The sequence below is a fragment of the Trachemys scripta genome, chromosome 7 (genome assembly GCF_013100865.1).
Source record: "Trachemys scripta elegans isolate TJP31775 chromosome 7, CAS_Tse_1.0, whole genome shotgun sequence".
NCBI lineage: Eukaryota > Metazoa > Chordata > Testudines > Emydidae > Trachemys > Trachemys scripta.
In genome coordinates, this window is record NC_048304.1 from 33,973,680 (window position 1) to 33,986,850 (window position 13,171).

The 13,171-nt window shown below is 44.2% G+C and overlaps 1 protein-coding gene across 3 annotated transcripts in view; it reads left to right on the top strand.

The window, feature by feature from the left end:
• FAM120A (family with sequence similarity 120A) overlaps positions 1-13,171 on the top strand; it is a 123,049-nt gene that overhangs the window by 14,506 nt on the left and 95,372 nt on the right. For all 3 annotated transcript variants that reach the window (XM_034776821.1, XM_034776819.1, XM_034776820.1), the window contains exon 3: positions 5,431-5,513. In XM_034776821.1, the coding sequence (XP_034632712.1) occupies positions 5,431-5,513 (83 nt within the window). The remainder of the gene's footprint in view (positions 1-5,430; positions 5,514-13,171) is intronic.

Sequence of the window (13,171 nt, forward strand, 5' to 3'; positions counted from 1 at the left end):
TACATTTATGATAGTTAAATTTAATTGAGTCTGTTAGGATTTCTTCTCATGCTTTGTAAAATCCATTTTCAGATGCTGTCATCAGTGAATCATGTTCTTGCTTTATTAAAGTTGTTTCTTCCCATTTCTTCAATCCTTTTTTTCTGATTGCAATATACTATGCTTTGGAATATCAAAATTATTTAAATAACTTTCCACTTTGCTAAAGTGGTTTAGGTGGTAAATGACCACGTAGCTTGGTCATTAACTTGCCAGCCCTTTTCATTCCCAGGCTAACCAATTGACTTGGTATTTACTAAATAATTAGTAGAACTGCATTGCTTAATAAACTATCTTAAAATTAGCTCATATTAAAATGAGCAAATATAATAAAAATATGGGGAGAGAATAGTTTCAGATGGTGGCATAGTTACGTTTTTGAAAGTAGGATTTTATGTTAACCTTTTGTTCACTCAGCATTGCCAGACTAAGCCAATTTGCCTGATATTTCTCATGCGTATTGTTTGCTGAGGGCAGACTTCTGTTGCAAAGGTTTTCAAAGCTAATTGGATAGGCCACTTGGAAAACACTAGAGCTTTTAAAAAGAACAGTCCTCAATATTACAAAAGTTTCCCAGTGGTTTTCAGCAACCTTGTCTCAAAATGGCTTTGCCCAGTTACTTCAGTTTTGTTTTTTTCTATTGGCATCAGTGAATTGGTATTCAATTATTTTTGGAAAGTGTCTGTTTTAGCTTGAAGTCATTTGAGGAGTATTAACTAAATCTGGTAGATGGCTGCAGAGTTTGTTTGTTACCCAAGTGCATCACATGGAGTTCAGAAAGAATCAGCCAGGATGGGAGACAGGATTAAGTGTCTTCAGATGAAGCTTTAAGAAGATATCTTATTAACTTCTGTAGAGGCTACATCTCCCACATGAACCACAGCTCTTTCTGTGTTCTGAATTGTAGTGACTCCAGATATAAAACTTAAACACAGATTTAGAATAGTATATGTAAATTATCTATTTCAGAAAAAATTTAGAACACTTCAGCTATTAAAACTTAGATAATAGAAATACATTAATCTGAAAATTCAAAGCTAAGGTTGGACTTGAAAAATATGGACATGCAGAGTTAATATTTTGCTCTTAATATAGGACCTTCAGATTTTGAAATAATTGTCCTTCTGTAACAACATTTTCTTCTTTGAGTGCTTGCTCGTGTTGATTCCATTATAGGTGTGTGCATGCCCACATGCGTGGTCGTCGGAGATTTTTTCCTTAGTGGTATCAGTAGGGCCAGCTGTGGCATCCCTTTGAGTGCCGCGCTTATGTGTCAGCATATCAGGCACTGCCAGGCCTATGCCCTCTCAGTTCCTTTTTACCACCCGTGATGGTTAGTCGGAGCACCTTTCCTTGCATAGGAAGGGCTAGAGGCTTCCTTTCTTCTGACTTTGAGCCTTAGGGTCTTGTAAATAGTTGTTTATAGTAGTTAGTGTTAAGTAGTTAAGGGCACGTCTTCAATACCTGCCGGATCGGCGGGTAGCAATTGATCTATTGGGAATTGACTTATCGCGTCTAGTGAAGACGCGATAAAATCGATCCCTGATCGCTCTGCCGTCGACTCCGGAAATCCATCGCGGCAAGAGGCGGAAACGGAGTCGATGGTGGAGCGGCAGCGGTCGACTCGCCGCCGTCCCCACAGCCAGGTAAGTCGACCTAAAATACACAACTTCAGCTACACTATTCACGTAGCTGAAGTTGTGTATCTTAGGTCGACATCCCCCCCCCCCCCCCCCCCTCCCCCCCCCCGGAGTGTAGACCTAGCCTAAGTGTAGTTAGAAGTTAGAGTCCCAGCAGGGACTTTGTCCCAGGCAGGCCATGCCTTGGTCTCTAGAGTTTAAGCCCACCGAGGACTGTAACAGGTTTATGCCTGTAAGTGACCCCCCCCCACAGCAGCTGCCTGACGCTTGGGGGAATCACACAGGAAGGACGAGTAGTATTTGTAAAAAAAAATTCGACCCAGACTGAGAGAGAGCGAGATACTCATTTGCGGGCTCTCCTTACGGAGGCTGCCCTTTGTTGGGCTTCCAAGCTGTCCCGCCAAGACTCGCCTAGTGCCTCGGCCTTGGTGCGCAGCGCACCCCCAGCACCGCTCACCACCACCACCACCAGTGCCCAGAAAGAAAACGAAGAAGCACGGCTCCCCAGCACCAGGAAAGAAAGGCCCTGGGGCATCGGGCAAAGGATTCAGTTCGGTCACCCTTTGCCCTTTCAAGGATCCACCACCGACTCCTGGGAGCAGAAGGGGACCCAAACTTCTGATGGCATCGATGCCTTCCCAGCCTCCCCCGGCACTGAGAGAGCAGAAGCTTGCGCTGGCACCACACATGCTGCAGGAAGTGGCAAAGGCTCCCTATGAGGGCAAGCCAGCTGCTAAGTCCCCTTTGGGGGCAGTGCAGCGCCACCGATCCCCCAAGACAAGGCAGCACTCTCCATCTCTGCACTGCAGATCTCTGGTGTCGCAGACCAGATCCTCTGGGGCTCGCCACAGTCCACTGGCACCGGTCCCCTCGATACTGGCATCAATCCTCGCTCCAAATACTGGTCTCCAGTGCTGACGGTCAGCAGGCAGACACAGGCGTCTACGGCTCCACTGTGGTCACTGGAAAGGGATTCCTCTAGCACAGAAGGACAGTTCAGCCCTTTGCCAAGACCTCATCAGCGTGAATGGGCACCTGAGGCCACGTCAACGTTTACAGTGCTGCCTTGGCAGCACGGCCGGTGGCCTTATTGGAGTGTGTGGGGCATGCTGGTGATGACGATGCCCCCTTTGCACCGCTCATCTGCCACCACCTTGGAGCAACAGTTGGCAGCACTGACTGCACCAGGCTCGGTGCATGAGACCCGCTCGGAGGTCAGGGTAGTGGAGACAGCACCCACCCCAAAATCCCCCTTCCCCATGGGGGATGATGCACTTGAGCCTCCCCCGGTGGTACAGTCGTCGTCCTCATCCCCAGACGAGGCGGTCATGGGACTCTTGAGGGCCAGCCTCCCGGATGATTTTAAGGAACACCAGGCCCTTCTTCGACGGGTGGCTGAGAATTTGGGCCTAGAGGTGGAGGAGATGGCCGAGGAGATGGACATCTTGTTCAGTGTCCTCTCAGCCTTTACCCCGGCATGTGTTGCACTACCAGTGCATGATGGGGTCCTGAAAATTGCCAAGGCCCTCTGGCAAACCCCATTGTCCATTCCTCCCAACTCCAAAAGGGCCGGAAAGAGGTACTTTGTCCTGGCCAAAGAGTTTGAGTACCTTTATATCCCCCCACCTTTGGGCTCACTGGTTGTCTTGGCAGCCAACGAAAAGGACAAGCAGGGGCACACTAGTTCAGCTCCGAAAAATAGAGGCCAAAGGACTGGACCTTTTTTGGAGAAAAATTTATTCAACAGCCAGCCCGCAATTCCGGGTGGCGAACCATCAGACCCTCTTGGGCAGATACGGAGGGAGCCCAGTAAGTTAAAATTGTAAGTTCAAGGAGTCTCTCCCTCAGGGTCTGGCCTAGGAATTTGGCAACCTGGTAGAGAGGGCACTGCGGTGGCTAGGTGCTCTCTCCAGATGGCATGGGACATGGTGGACTTGGCAGCTAGGATGGTTGCGGTGGTCATGAGGCGCAGCTCCTGGCTTCAGACTGATGGCCTGTCCCAGGAGATGAAGACCTCTATCCGGGACCTCCCGTTAGATGGGAACGGTCTCTTTTCAGAGCAGACTGATGGGAAGCTGCATGGGTTAAAGGACACTCAGGCCACCCTTCGCTCGCTGAGCATGCATATGCCGTAGTCTGCACGGAAGCAGTTCTTCCACCCCCGCCCCATCGCCAAGGCCTTGCAAGGAGAAGGGATAAAGACACGCGCTTTAGTCATCACTGCCCTTCCTCCTCCCACTCACCCGCACAGTCCAGTCTGGCGAAGCATCCCAGGGACCAGAAGCACTCATTTTGAAGGTGCGCTCAAGAGCGATGCCCCAGTCAATTCCCCGGATGCACCTCGTTCTTTCCTCGATCATCTTTATCCCTACCATTCGGCGTGGTCGCAGGTCACCTCTGGGTGCTGGACATAGTATCTTGGGGCTATACCCTGCAATTTTCAACCGCCTCTCTCTCCAAACTCCCTTTTTCTTCATCCCTCTTCAGGGACTCTTCTCACAAGCAACTCCTTGTCCAAGAGATCAAGAACCTCCTCCATCTGGGGGCTGTGGAAGAGGCCCCTCAGGACATGAAGGGAAAGGGTTCTATTCCCTCTACTTCCTAATCCCGAAAGCAAACGGGAGCCTCATACCCATTCTGGACCTGCGTTGCCTCAACAAGTGTCTCAAAAAGTTTAAGTTTTGCATGGTCTCCCTGGCCTCCAACACCCCATCCCTGGATCTGGGAGACTGGTACGCCGCCCTCGACTGGAAGATGCATATTTCCATCTTCCAAGGTCACAGATATTTCCTCCCATTTCATAGGGGGCGCATGCCATTTTCAATTTATGGCGCTGCCCTTTGGCCTCTCATCAGCCCCAAGGGTGTTCACAAAATGTATGATGCCAGTGGCTGCTTACCTGGCTATTACCAGTGTCTGCTCAGAGGATTTCTTCCTGGATCACGGCCTGCATCTGCTATTGCTATAAGCTGGTGAGGGTGTCTCTGCCAGCGATCATGACAGCACACTTGAGTAGGGTACAAGCATTATCACCAGCCTTCCTGGCACAGGTATCAATCCAAGAGATCTGATAGTCTGTCCACATGTTCCCGCCTGGTTATGCGCTTACCCAACAAGCTTGAGACGGCACTGGCTTTGGCAGAGCAGTGCTGCAAGCTGCAAAACCATGAACTCTGAGCCCACCTCCACTGATGCTGCTTATGAGTCACCTAGAATGGAATGGACATGAGCAAGCACTCGAAGGAGTTACCTGCCTTTTGTAACTGTTGTTCTTCGAAATGTTTTGCTCATGTCTATTCCATTACCTGCCCTCCTACCTCTCTGTTGCTGGCAAAAAGGAACTGAGTCAGAGGGTGTAGGGCCAGCGGCACCTGATATACCGCTTTATGAGCGTGGCACTCAAGGGGGCGCCACAACTGGCCTTAGGGATTCTGCTAAGGCAAAAATCTCCGACCGCGCACATGCGTGTGCGCACACCTAGAATGGAATGGACATAAGCAACACATCTCAAAGAACAACAGTTACGAAAGGTAGGTAACCGTTTTTTAATTAGGCTTTATGAAATAATAGATTTTTGTTTACAAACTTAATTCCTCCTCTGCCCCCTAGGATAAACCTATATGTATTTGGGTTTGACTGCAAATCTGCTTTGCTGCATCAATCAGTTTTGCTGCAGAATCAGTTTATACAAAGTGTTTGATTTTTAAAGGTGTACTTTTTTTTTAAAAGTTCTGCATGTTGTATATTCTAGGTAATCACATTCTTCCTGATGAAGATTTGGCTTCCTTTCATTGGAGTTTACTTGGTCCAGAACATCCACTAGCCTCACTTAAGGTACAAACCTAATCTGATTTTTAGCAGTTAAACATTATAGTCCATTATAGTAACAAACCACAGCAATATGTGTTTCATAGGCAGCTGATTCACAACTTGGGTGCTTTTTGAGGTACAATAATGAAGACTAGGCACCTTCAACTCCTCAGAAATACACCAATAGCTTTCTAATGACAATTGGGTGCAAGGTATGGTACTTTAGTCTGCACACCTTTTAATGACCTACTTCCACTGTCATTTACCTCAATGCTAAAATTGGCCCCTTATCTGTAATAAAATATATTTAAAATTTTGTATGTAATTTTAAAAACCTTTTAAAATTACTTCGGACATCTAATCCCTCTGATTTCCCATGAGTTTGGCTGTCCTGTCTGTAGCAATTCATGGCTCAGTGGCCAGTTTAATTCTTACTTTCTGTTAAATACTAACTTAAGAATCTTTTTCTGCTGAGAGTTAAAAGTAGTAATAAGCTAAAAACTGCTGCTGATAGGGCAGCTGGGTTCATTGGGAGATGGAATGATGGCAGTAGTTCAGAACTGTCACTCTTTCCTCCTCTTTACTCCAATTTACTTAACTTTTCCCTCTGTCCTGAACTTCACAGCTTAAGCACTCAACTTTCTGACCTGCATTTTAAGTTAAAAATTGCCTGGCTATTTTTGTGTCAAGTATAGCCTGAAAAAAAATCAGGCAACTTTTAATGAAAAGCAATTAATAAAAATCACACAAAAAAAGTTGCTTTATTGTCTCTTGAAAACTGGGGCTGGGTGACCAAAGTAATACTTTGGAATGCCACTGCAAGAAAGGTAGCAGTGGCATTTGTAATGGAAACAGTCATTTTCTCTGCCATCCCAGCTAAATGTGGAAGTGGTGGAGCACTTTTCAAGCTAAAGCTTAATTTAGAAATTTGAATTTGGAGACAGATTTAAGGCTCCCAATTCAGTTATTAAGCTGAAAAATTAGGGGAGGAAGAGAGGGACTCCTGTCTCTTCAGAATAATCTTTTAGTCCCCTGGTTCTTAAACCATTGCTGGGAAACCATCAGAGACCCACACGGCTCTTCTCCATCTCTTTAGCTAGATTGTTGGGGAGAGTTATTGATCCATGAAAGGATCATTCTGTGATGAAGTCTGAGGAATGGAAAAAAGTGGAATCAATAGTTAGTTTGGTGGAAGAGAAATCCTCAGAGTTGTATAAATCCATCTTTGTTTTGTTATTTAAAGAGGCATAGGGATTTTCCTTTTTGTTTGAGAGCCCAGATATCCACCAGTGGGAGCTGATTTACAGGTGTAACATTACTCAAAGTCAGAATAGCCAATTCAGAATATGGCTTTGAACAATATGTCCACAGTCATGTTCCATAAGGTACTTGCCAAATATATGCTAAATTTTACTTGGTTATTATGAAAACAAAATCATTTTAATTAAGATGTATTCTGCCTTGTTTGTTTTTTAAATTCACTTTATTCTTTTTTTAAAAGACTCCAGTCAGATACTTCCAAAAAAGTTGTTGGTTTTTTTACTCTTCAGTTTCTCTCAACTGCTTTTTTGCTTTTCCATTTGACAGATATTGCCTTCCTGAGTTTCCAAGAGAACTAACTTAACATGGCTTAACATCTTTAGTTCCATTTGACATAGCATCAGTGATGTCATTGCAACTCTGGGAATAGTGGGTTTTTGGTTAACTGCAGGTGTGGAAAAAAACAAAACACAACATTTATTTTTTTCCAGACACTACAAAAACAAACCAACCAACCCTTCCAGGCACATTTACAAGCCATAGACTTAATAAGATGAGTGGGGAGAGCGGCTAGGCACTGTCTAGGTCTTGGAGCAATGACCTTGGTGAAAAGCCTGGTCTCTCGTGCAGATGCTGGAAGTGTGAAGGTGCTGTGATTCCAAACCGGGTCATTATACCTGGATTCAGCTTGGGAGCTCGGGGTGGTAGTTTTTTTGCATCAGTTTATAGTCACTAGGAATTTGATTATTTGGCACCCCCTATAGCTGCAAAAAGCAGGGACCTCTCATTCCTTCTCATGAAAATCTGAGATTTAGAAAATTTCCTGTCATTTTAACAGTGTAAAGACAGTGTCTTTTTTTTTTTTGATATATAAAATTTGTAGAGGTGCTGGTTACCTTTACTTCCTTTTGACTTAAGTTGGAGTGCCTCAGCACTTCAGAAAACTAGGACCTCGTTTTTTATCAAGAAAAACAGAGACTTGATAAATTAGGATCCCTTGAGTTGTTTTCTTTGTGACATTCTCTGCCCTTTTTATTATGCAGTAGCAAAGTAATAGTGCTATAAAGAATGAAGCTTTACTTATCAGCCTGCTCAGAAGCATGGAATGGAGGCATAACAAGCACCAATGTTGTTGGATAACATTTTATAATTGTACTTTTCTCCAGTGTGCCCAAGAATTAGCAGAGTGAGGTGGGGAAAAGCAAAAGTAGAATAACCTTTTTGCCCTTTTTCAAATGGTTAACTGGCCAAACCAACTCAATTAGAAGCCTCTTGAGCAATAATTTGTGGAGGCGAGGGAGAAGAATCAAAACTCCAAGCAGTAAAATTCTCAGGAAGAAAGCCCCCAGTGTCTCTTGGCTCTGTTGCTAGCTGTTCACTTCTAGAAGATTTGAACCTTGCTGTTCTGACTTTGGCCTCGTTCAGTCAGCTAGACAAGTGGGCAAAAAGCCTTGCCCTGCAGAGAGCCACAGCAAGAACCACCTTCCCTTTGGAAAAGGTGTGGAGTGTTGTGGTTAGCTTAAAGGGAAGAGATCTGAACTGCTATTGCTGCCACAAAGGAACTGTTTAGACCGTAAGCCCTTTGAGGCAAGGGCTTTGGCTGTTTGTGTTTGTAAAGTGCCTGGCACACTTTCAGTGCTACAGATAAATAATCATGTTTGGAATGAATGAGATTAAACATCCTGCTAATCAATAGAGAGTAATGACTTCCTGAATGGCACCTGGAGCAGGAAACTGATTTTTAGGTTGAGAAGGGGCAGGAACCACTAGACACAGTGAGAGAGAGTTCAGCCACAGTGCCTGCCTAAGAAGGCTGGAATTCTACTACTACATTTTTTTAAATCGAGTAATCTATCATATACTGGGTACAGACTTCTTTTTGAACAGACCTTTCAGGGGAAATAGAGAAGAAAAGAGCTCTTATCTATGCAAAGACTACTGAGTACCTGAGACATATTTGTAGCACCCGGTGATCAATCATAATAAGGGCCCTTTTTGTGCAAAGACCTGGAATGATCACCTGATTAGAGGATGGGGCATATAGATTCACAGCTCTTCATGTAGAGTTGGGGCTAGGGGAATTGGCACCTTTTCCTCCACTGGACTGATCTTTTTGCCCTGGAATGAGATGGACTGGGCAATCCAGGAGAATTTGGCACAAGTGAATGACCGTTTCCTTGTAGGTCCGTGTCATAACTATAAAGGGAAGGGTAACAGCCCTCCTGTGTACAATACTATAAAATCCCTCCTGGCCAGAGACTCCAAAATCCTTTTACCTGTAAAGGGTTAAGAAGCTCAGGTAACCTGGTTGACACCTGACCGAAAGGACCAATAAAAGGACAAGATACTTTCAAATCTTGGTGGGGGGAAGGCTTTTGTTTGTGCTCTTTGTTTTGGGGGGAGTTCGCTCTTGGGACTAAGAGGGAACAGACATCAATCCACGCTCTCCAAATCTTTCTGAACAAGTCTCTCATATTTCAAACTTGTAAGTACAGCCAGGCAAGGCGTGTTAGTTTTATCTTTGTTTTCTCAACTTGTAAATGTACTTTTTGCTAGGGTGTTTACCTCTGTTTGCTGTAACTTTGAACCTAAAGCTAGAGGGGGTTCCTCTGGGCTCTTTAAGTTTGATTACCCTGTAAAGTTATTTTTCATCCTGATTTTACAGAGATGATTTTGACCTTTTTCTTTAATTAACAGCCTTTTTTAATAACCTGATTGATTTTTTCCTTGTTTTTAGATCCAAGGGGTTGGATCTGTGTTCACCAGGGAGTTGGTGGAAGAATCTCTCAGGGCTACCCAGGAAAGGGAGTTAGCCCATTGGAAGTGGTGGCAGCAGACCAGATCTAAGCTGGTAGTTAAGCTTAGAAGTTTTCATACAGGCCCCCACATCTGTACCCTAAAGTTCAGAGTGGGGAAGGAGCCTTGACAGTCCGTAAGGAATGTAGTCCTAGAACCTATCCCCATTGTTACTTTGCTTCTGAAGGAATTGGCCCCAGGGGGAGGATCTGGCAAAGCTACACTAGATCTGCCATCCTAATCGGAGGTAAATTGTCCTCCAGCTAAGGCAATTCTAGAGATCAGCTCACCAGGCTCTGTGCAACCACAGGGCTTGGTAGGCAGAGAGACTGATTAGAAAGGTTATATCCTAACCTAAAAGAAATCTAAATGAAAAGTATTCCCTGATGGAATCTACCTTAATAGAGCCATAGTCATTTAGGCTGAATAAACAGCTGAGCATAATCCCTGCTTTACAGTCCATTTGAGTCTTTATGGGTCATTGGAAATCTATTTTGAGAGTGGTCTCATCTACCTGGAGATGTTGGACTCTCTTTTGGAATAACAACGATTTAAAAAAAGAGTCCTAAACCAGGGCATTGAGCTGCTAAGGCTCCTGTGGTTTAGCATGTCCAGGGTGTTTAGTCATGTCCTTAACAGCTCCTTTTGGTTCTCCAAAATCTTCATCTTTCAGATTAAGGGTCCAGGTCAGCTGTTCAATTAGAGTAAAAAGAACCTCTCTTAAACAGCCTGATCTCTATGGAATCCTAACTCCTCTTACTTGGGCTGATGTATTCCATATCATCCTGTAAATTGGTCATATCCTACTCAGAAAGCTGAACCCATGGGTGTTACTCACTTACAGCCTCCAAGATTGGTAGATTCAGTTTCAGACAGGTTCCAGCGAGCTAGGATTAAGGCCTCTCAGAGGGTATTTTGTGGTCTAAAAATCACTAAATGACAAAGAGCTGACAAAGTAGACTATTTTGGACTGCACTCTTTGATGACAGGAAAGGTTGAAGATGCATGAAGACTAAGGGTCATGTGTGTTGCATCTTAATTCAGTTTTACCCCTAACCTGAGCATCCAACAGTCCAAGTGTTGAAAAGGGGCCTCTTAATCCGGGACCCCTTTCTTATTCTCTGCTAACTAGAGAATGAGAGAGATCACAACCTGGCAGCTTGTCTCTCCATGGAGTGCTCTAATGGAATGGAGAAGTGTGAGGGAGAGGATGTACCTCTCACTTGCAGCAAGCATTAAACTAAACCTATCAGGATTGGGGGGAAATTGCCCCCTCTCCGCCCCCAAAGAAAAAAGAAAAACCAAACAAACTTCAACTGACTAGAAACCTCCCTGTTTTAACATAAGAATGGCCCTACTGGGTCAGACCAAAGTTCCATCTAGCCCAGTATCCTGTCTTCCGACAGTGGCCAATGTCAGGTGCCCCAAAGGGAATGAACAGAACAGGTAATCATCCCCTGGTGATCCATTCCCTGATGCTCATTCCCAGCTTCTGGCAAACGGAGGCTAGGGACACCATTCCTGCCCATCCTGGCTAATAGCCATTGATGGACCTATCCTGTTTGATTGGGAACATGGATAGTGCCATGTCTGATCAGAACAGTGTTCTATCTAATGCAGTATCCTATTTCTGACAGTGGCAAGTACCACATGTATATGGAATAACCGGCCATAGGGGAAATTTCTTTTATAAACTGTAAGTTTGGGTTTGGTTTAGGCACTGAAACATGTGGGTTTATTTCCCTTAGGGGAAAAAATCAAATATAACTAGATGTTCTCCTGATTCATATCAGTGTCTAATTTTTTTTTTTTTTTTAAACCTCCTAAATTTTTTGTCTTGGTATCTTGTGTCAGTGAGTTCCATAGGTAAATTGTGTATTATATGTTTGGGGGAAAATGTTTTCTTTGTATCATATTTAAATACCTTTTAAATCCATATGAATACCTCAGGGTTTTTGTACTGTGGGTGCTTTTGTTTACCCTCTCATTTTACCTTGGAGCAACCAAAAGATTGCTGCTGAAGGATGTAAAGCACTCTTCCTCCCTCACCCGCCAGTGGAACACTTTACTTTAAAGGCTACCAATTTTAAAAAGGACACTTAATCTGCCTTTCTGATTCCATCTGATAGTTCTTTTTTATCAACATGACGAGATCTTTCTCATGCATTGCTTTCCATACAACTTCTTAAGAGTTCTTTCTGGTAGAAGTGTTTTTCCCCCCTCTCTTCTTTCTCCGCCTTCCTCCCGCCCCATAGATTCTAGCATGGGTTTTCTTTCAGCTACTGGAGGGAGGTCTTCATTTCTTTATTTTCCCCATCTCATTTTCTACTGCTGGAAAAGACGTTCTCACTCCTTTTCCTTCTCTTCAGGAAAAGGACACTTATTCTCACCTCTGAAATCAGGCTGAGTAAACTTCCTGCCAGTTAGGCCTGGTCTACACTTAACTTTTAGGCTGATATAGGGCTTGTCTACACTACCCACTGGATCGGCGGGTAGCGATCGATCAAGTGGGGGTCGACTTATCACGTCCAGATGCGATAAATCGACCACTGAGTGCTCTCCCGTCGACTCCAGTACTCCACCAGAACAAGGAGCGCAAGCGGAGTCAATGGGAGAGCGTCAGCTGTCGACTTACTGCAGTGAAGTCACTGCGGTAAGCAGATCTAAGTACGTCGACTTCAGCTACGCTATTCATGTAGCTGAAGTTGCGTATCTTAGATTGACCCCGCATGGTAGTGTAGACAACCCATAGTTACATCAGTGATGGGTGTGAAAACTCCACGTCCTTGAGCAATGTAGCTATGCTGACCTAAACCCCAGTGTAGATGCAGCTAGGTCCACAGGAGAATAATTCCGTCAACATACTGTCACTATGGGTGGTGGAGCTCCTACGTGGATGGACAAAACCCTTTAATTGGTGTGGGCTGTATCTGCGCTACAGGGTTATGCTGTCCTAGCTCTAACCATGCTTGTATAGTTCCTGCAGTATAGATGTACCTTTAGAGAGTGGTGCTGAAGACATGAGGTAGTAGTAGCATACATGTGCTTCGTGGGTGCTCAGCATGTACCTAGAACATGTTCTGGGACCCACTTGGTTGTAAACTCAAGCAAAGAATTTTTATTTTTAGGCTTAAAGTAAAGTGGATATACATTGCTCACCTGCCATTCAAATGGATTGCTGTAGTGAAACATAACACATGAACACTGATCAGTAGTTCAGGAGGTGAAGACTTCTGAATCCAGTTGAAATGATATGAGGATTTAAATAGGTAGAATATGAATTCAGGCCTAGGCACAGATTAACATCCCTAGCCTTACAAAAGTTCAATGGAATCATTAATTACTACAAGTAGTTAGGATTTCGGTTTTTCAGCCCCTCCAAAAGATGGCTTATTAGCTTACTCTTTATCATAGAATCTTGTACCTGGGCCTTATGTTTTGTGGAGTATTATTTGCTCTGCACTTACTTCCCATGACACTGAATTTTTGCTGTAGTTCCATCACTTATATATGATGTGATATTAGCTACTCTTTGACCATTTATTTGGTTTCATACCATTATTTACCACAAATAATTCCCATTAACATTAAATTCAGATTTAGCTTGTGGTTTTATTATTTTCTGG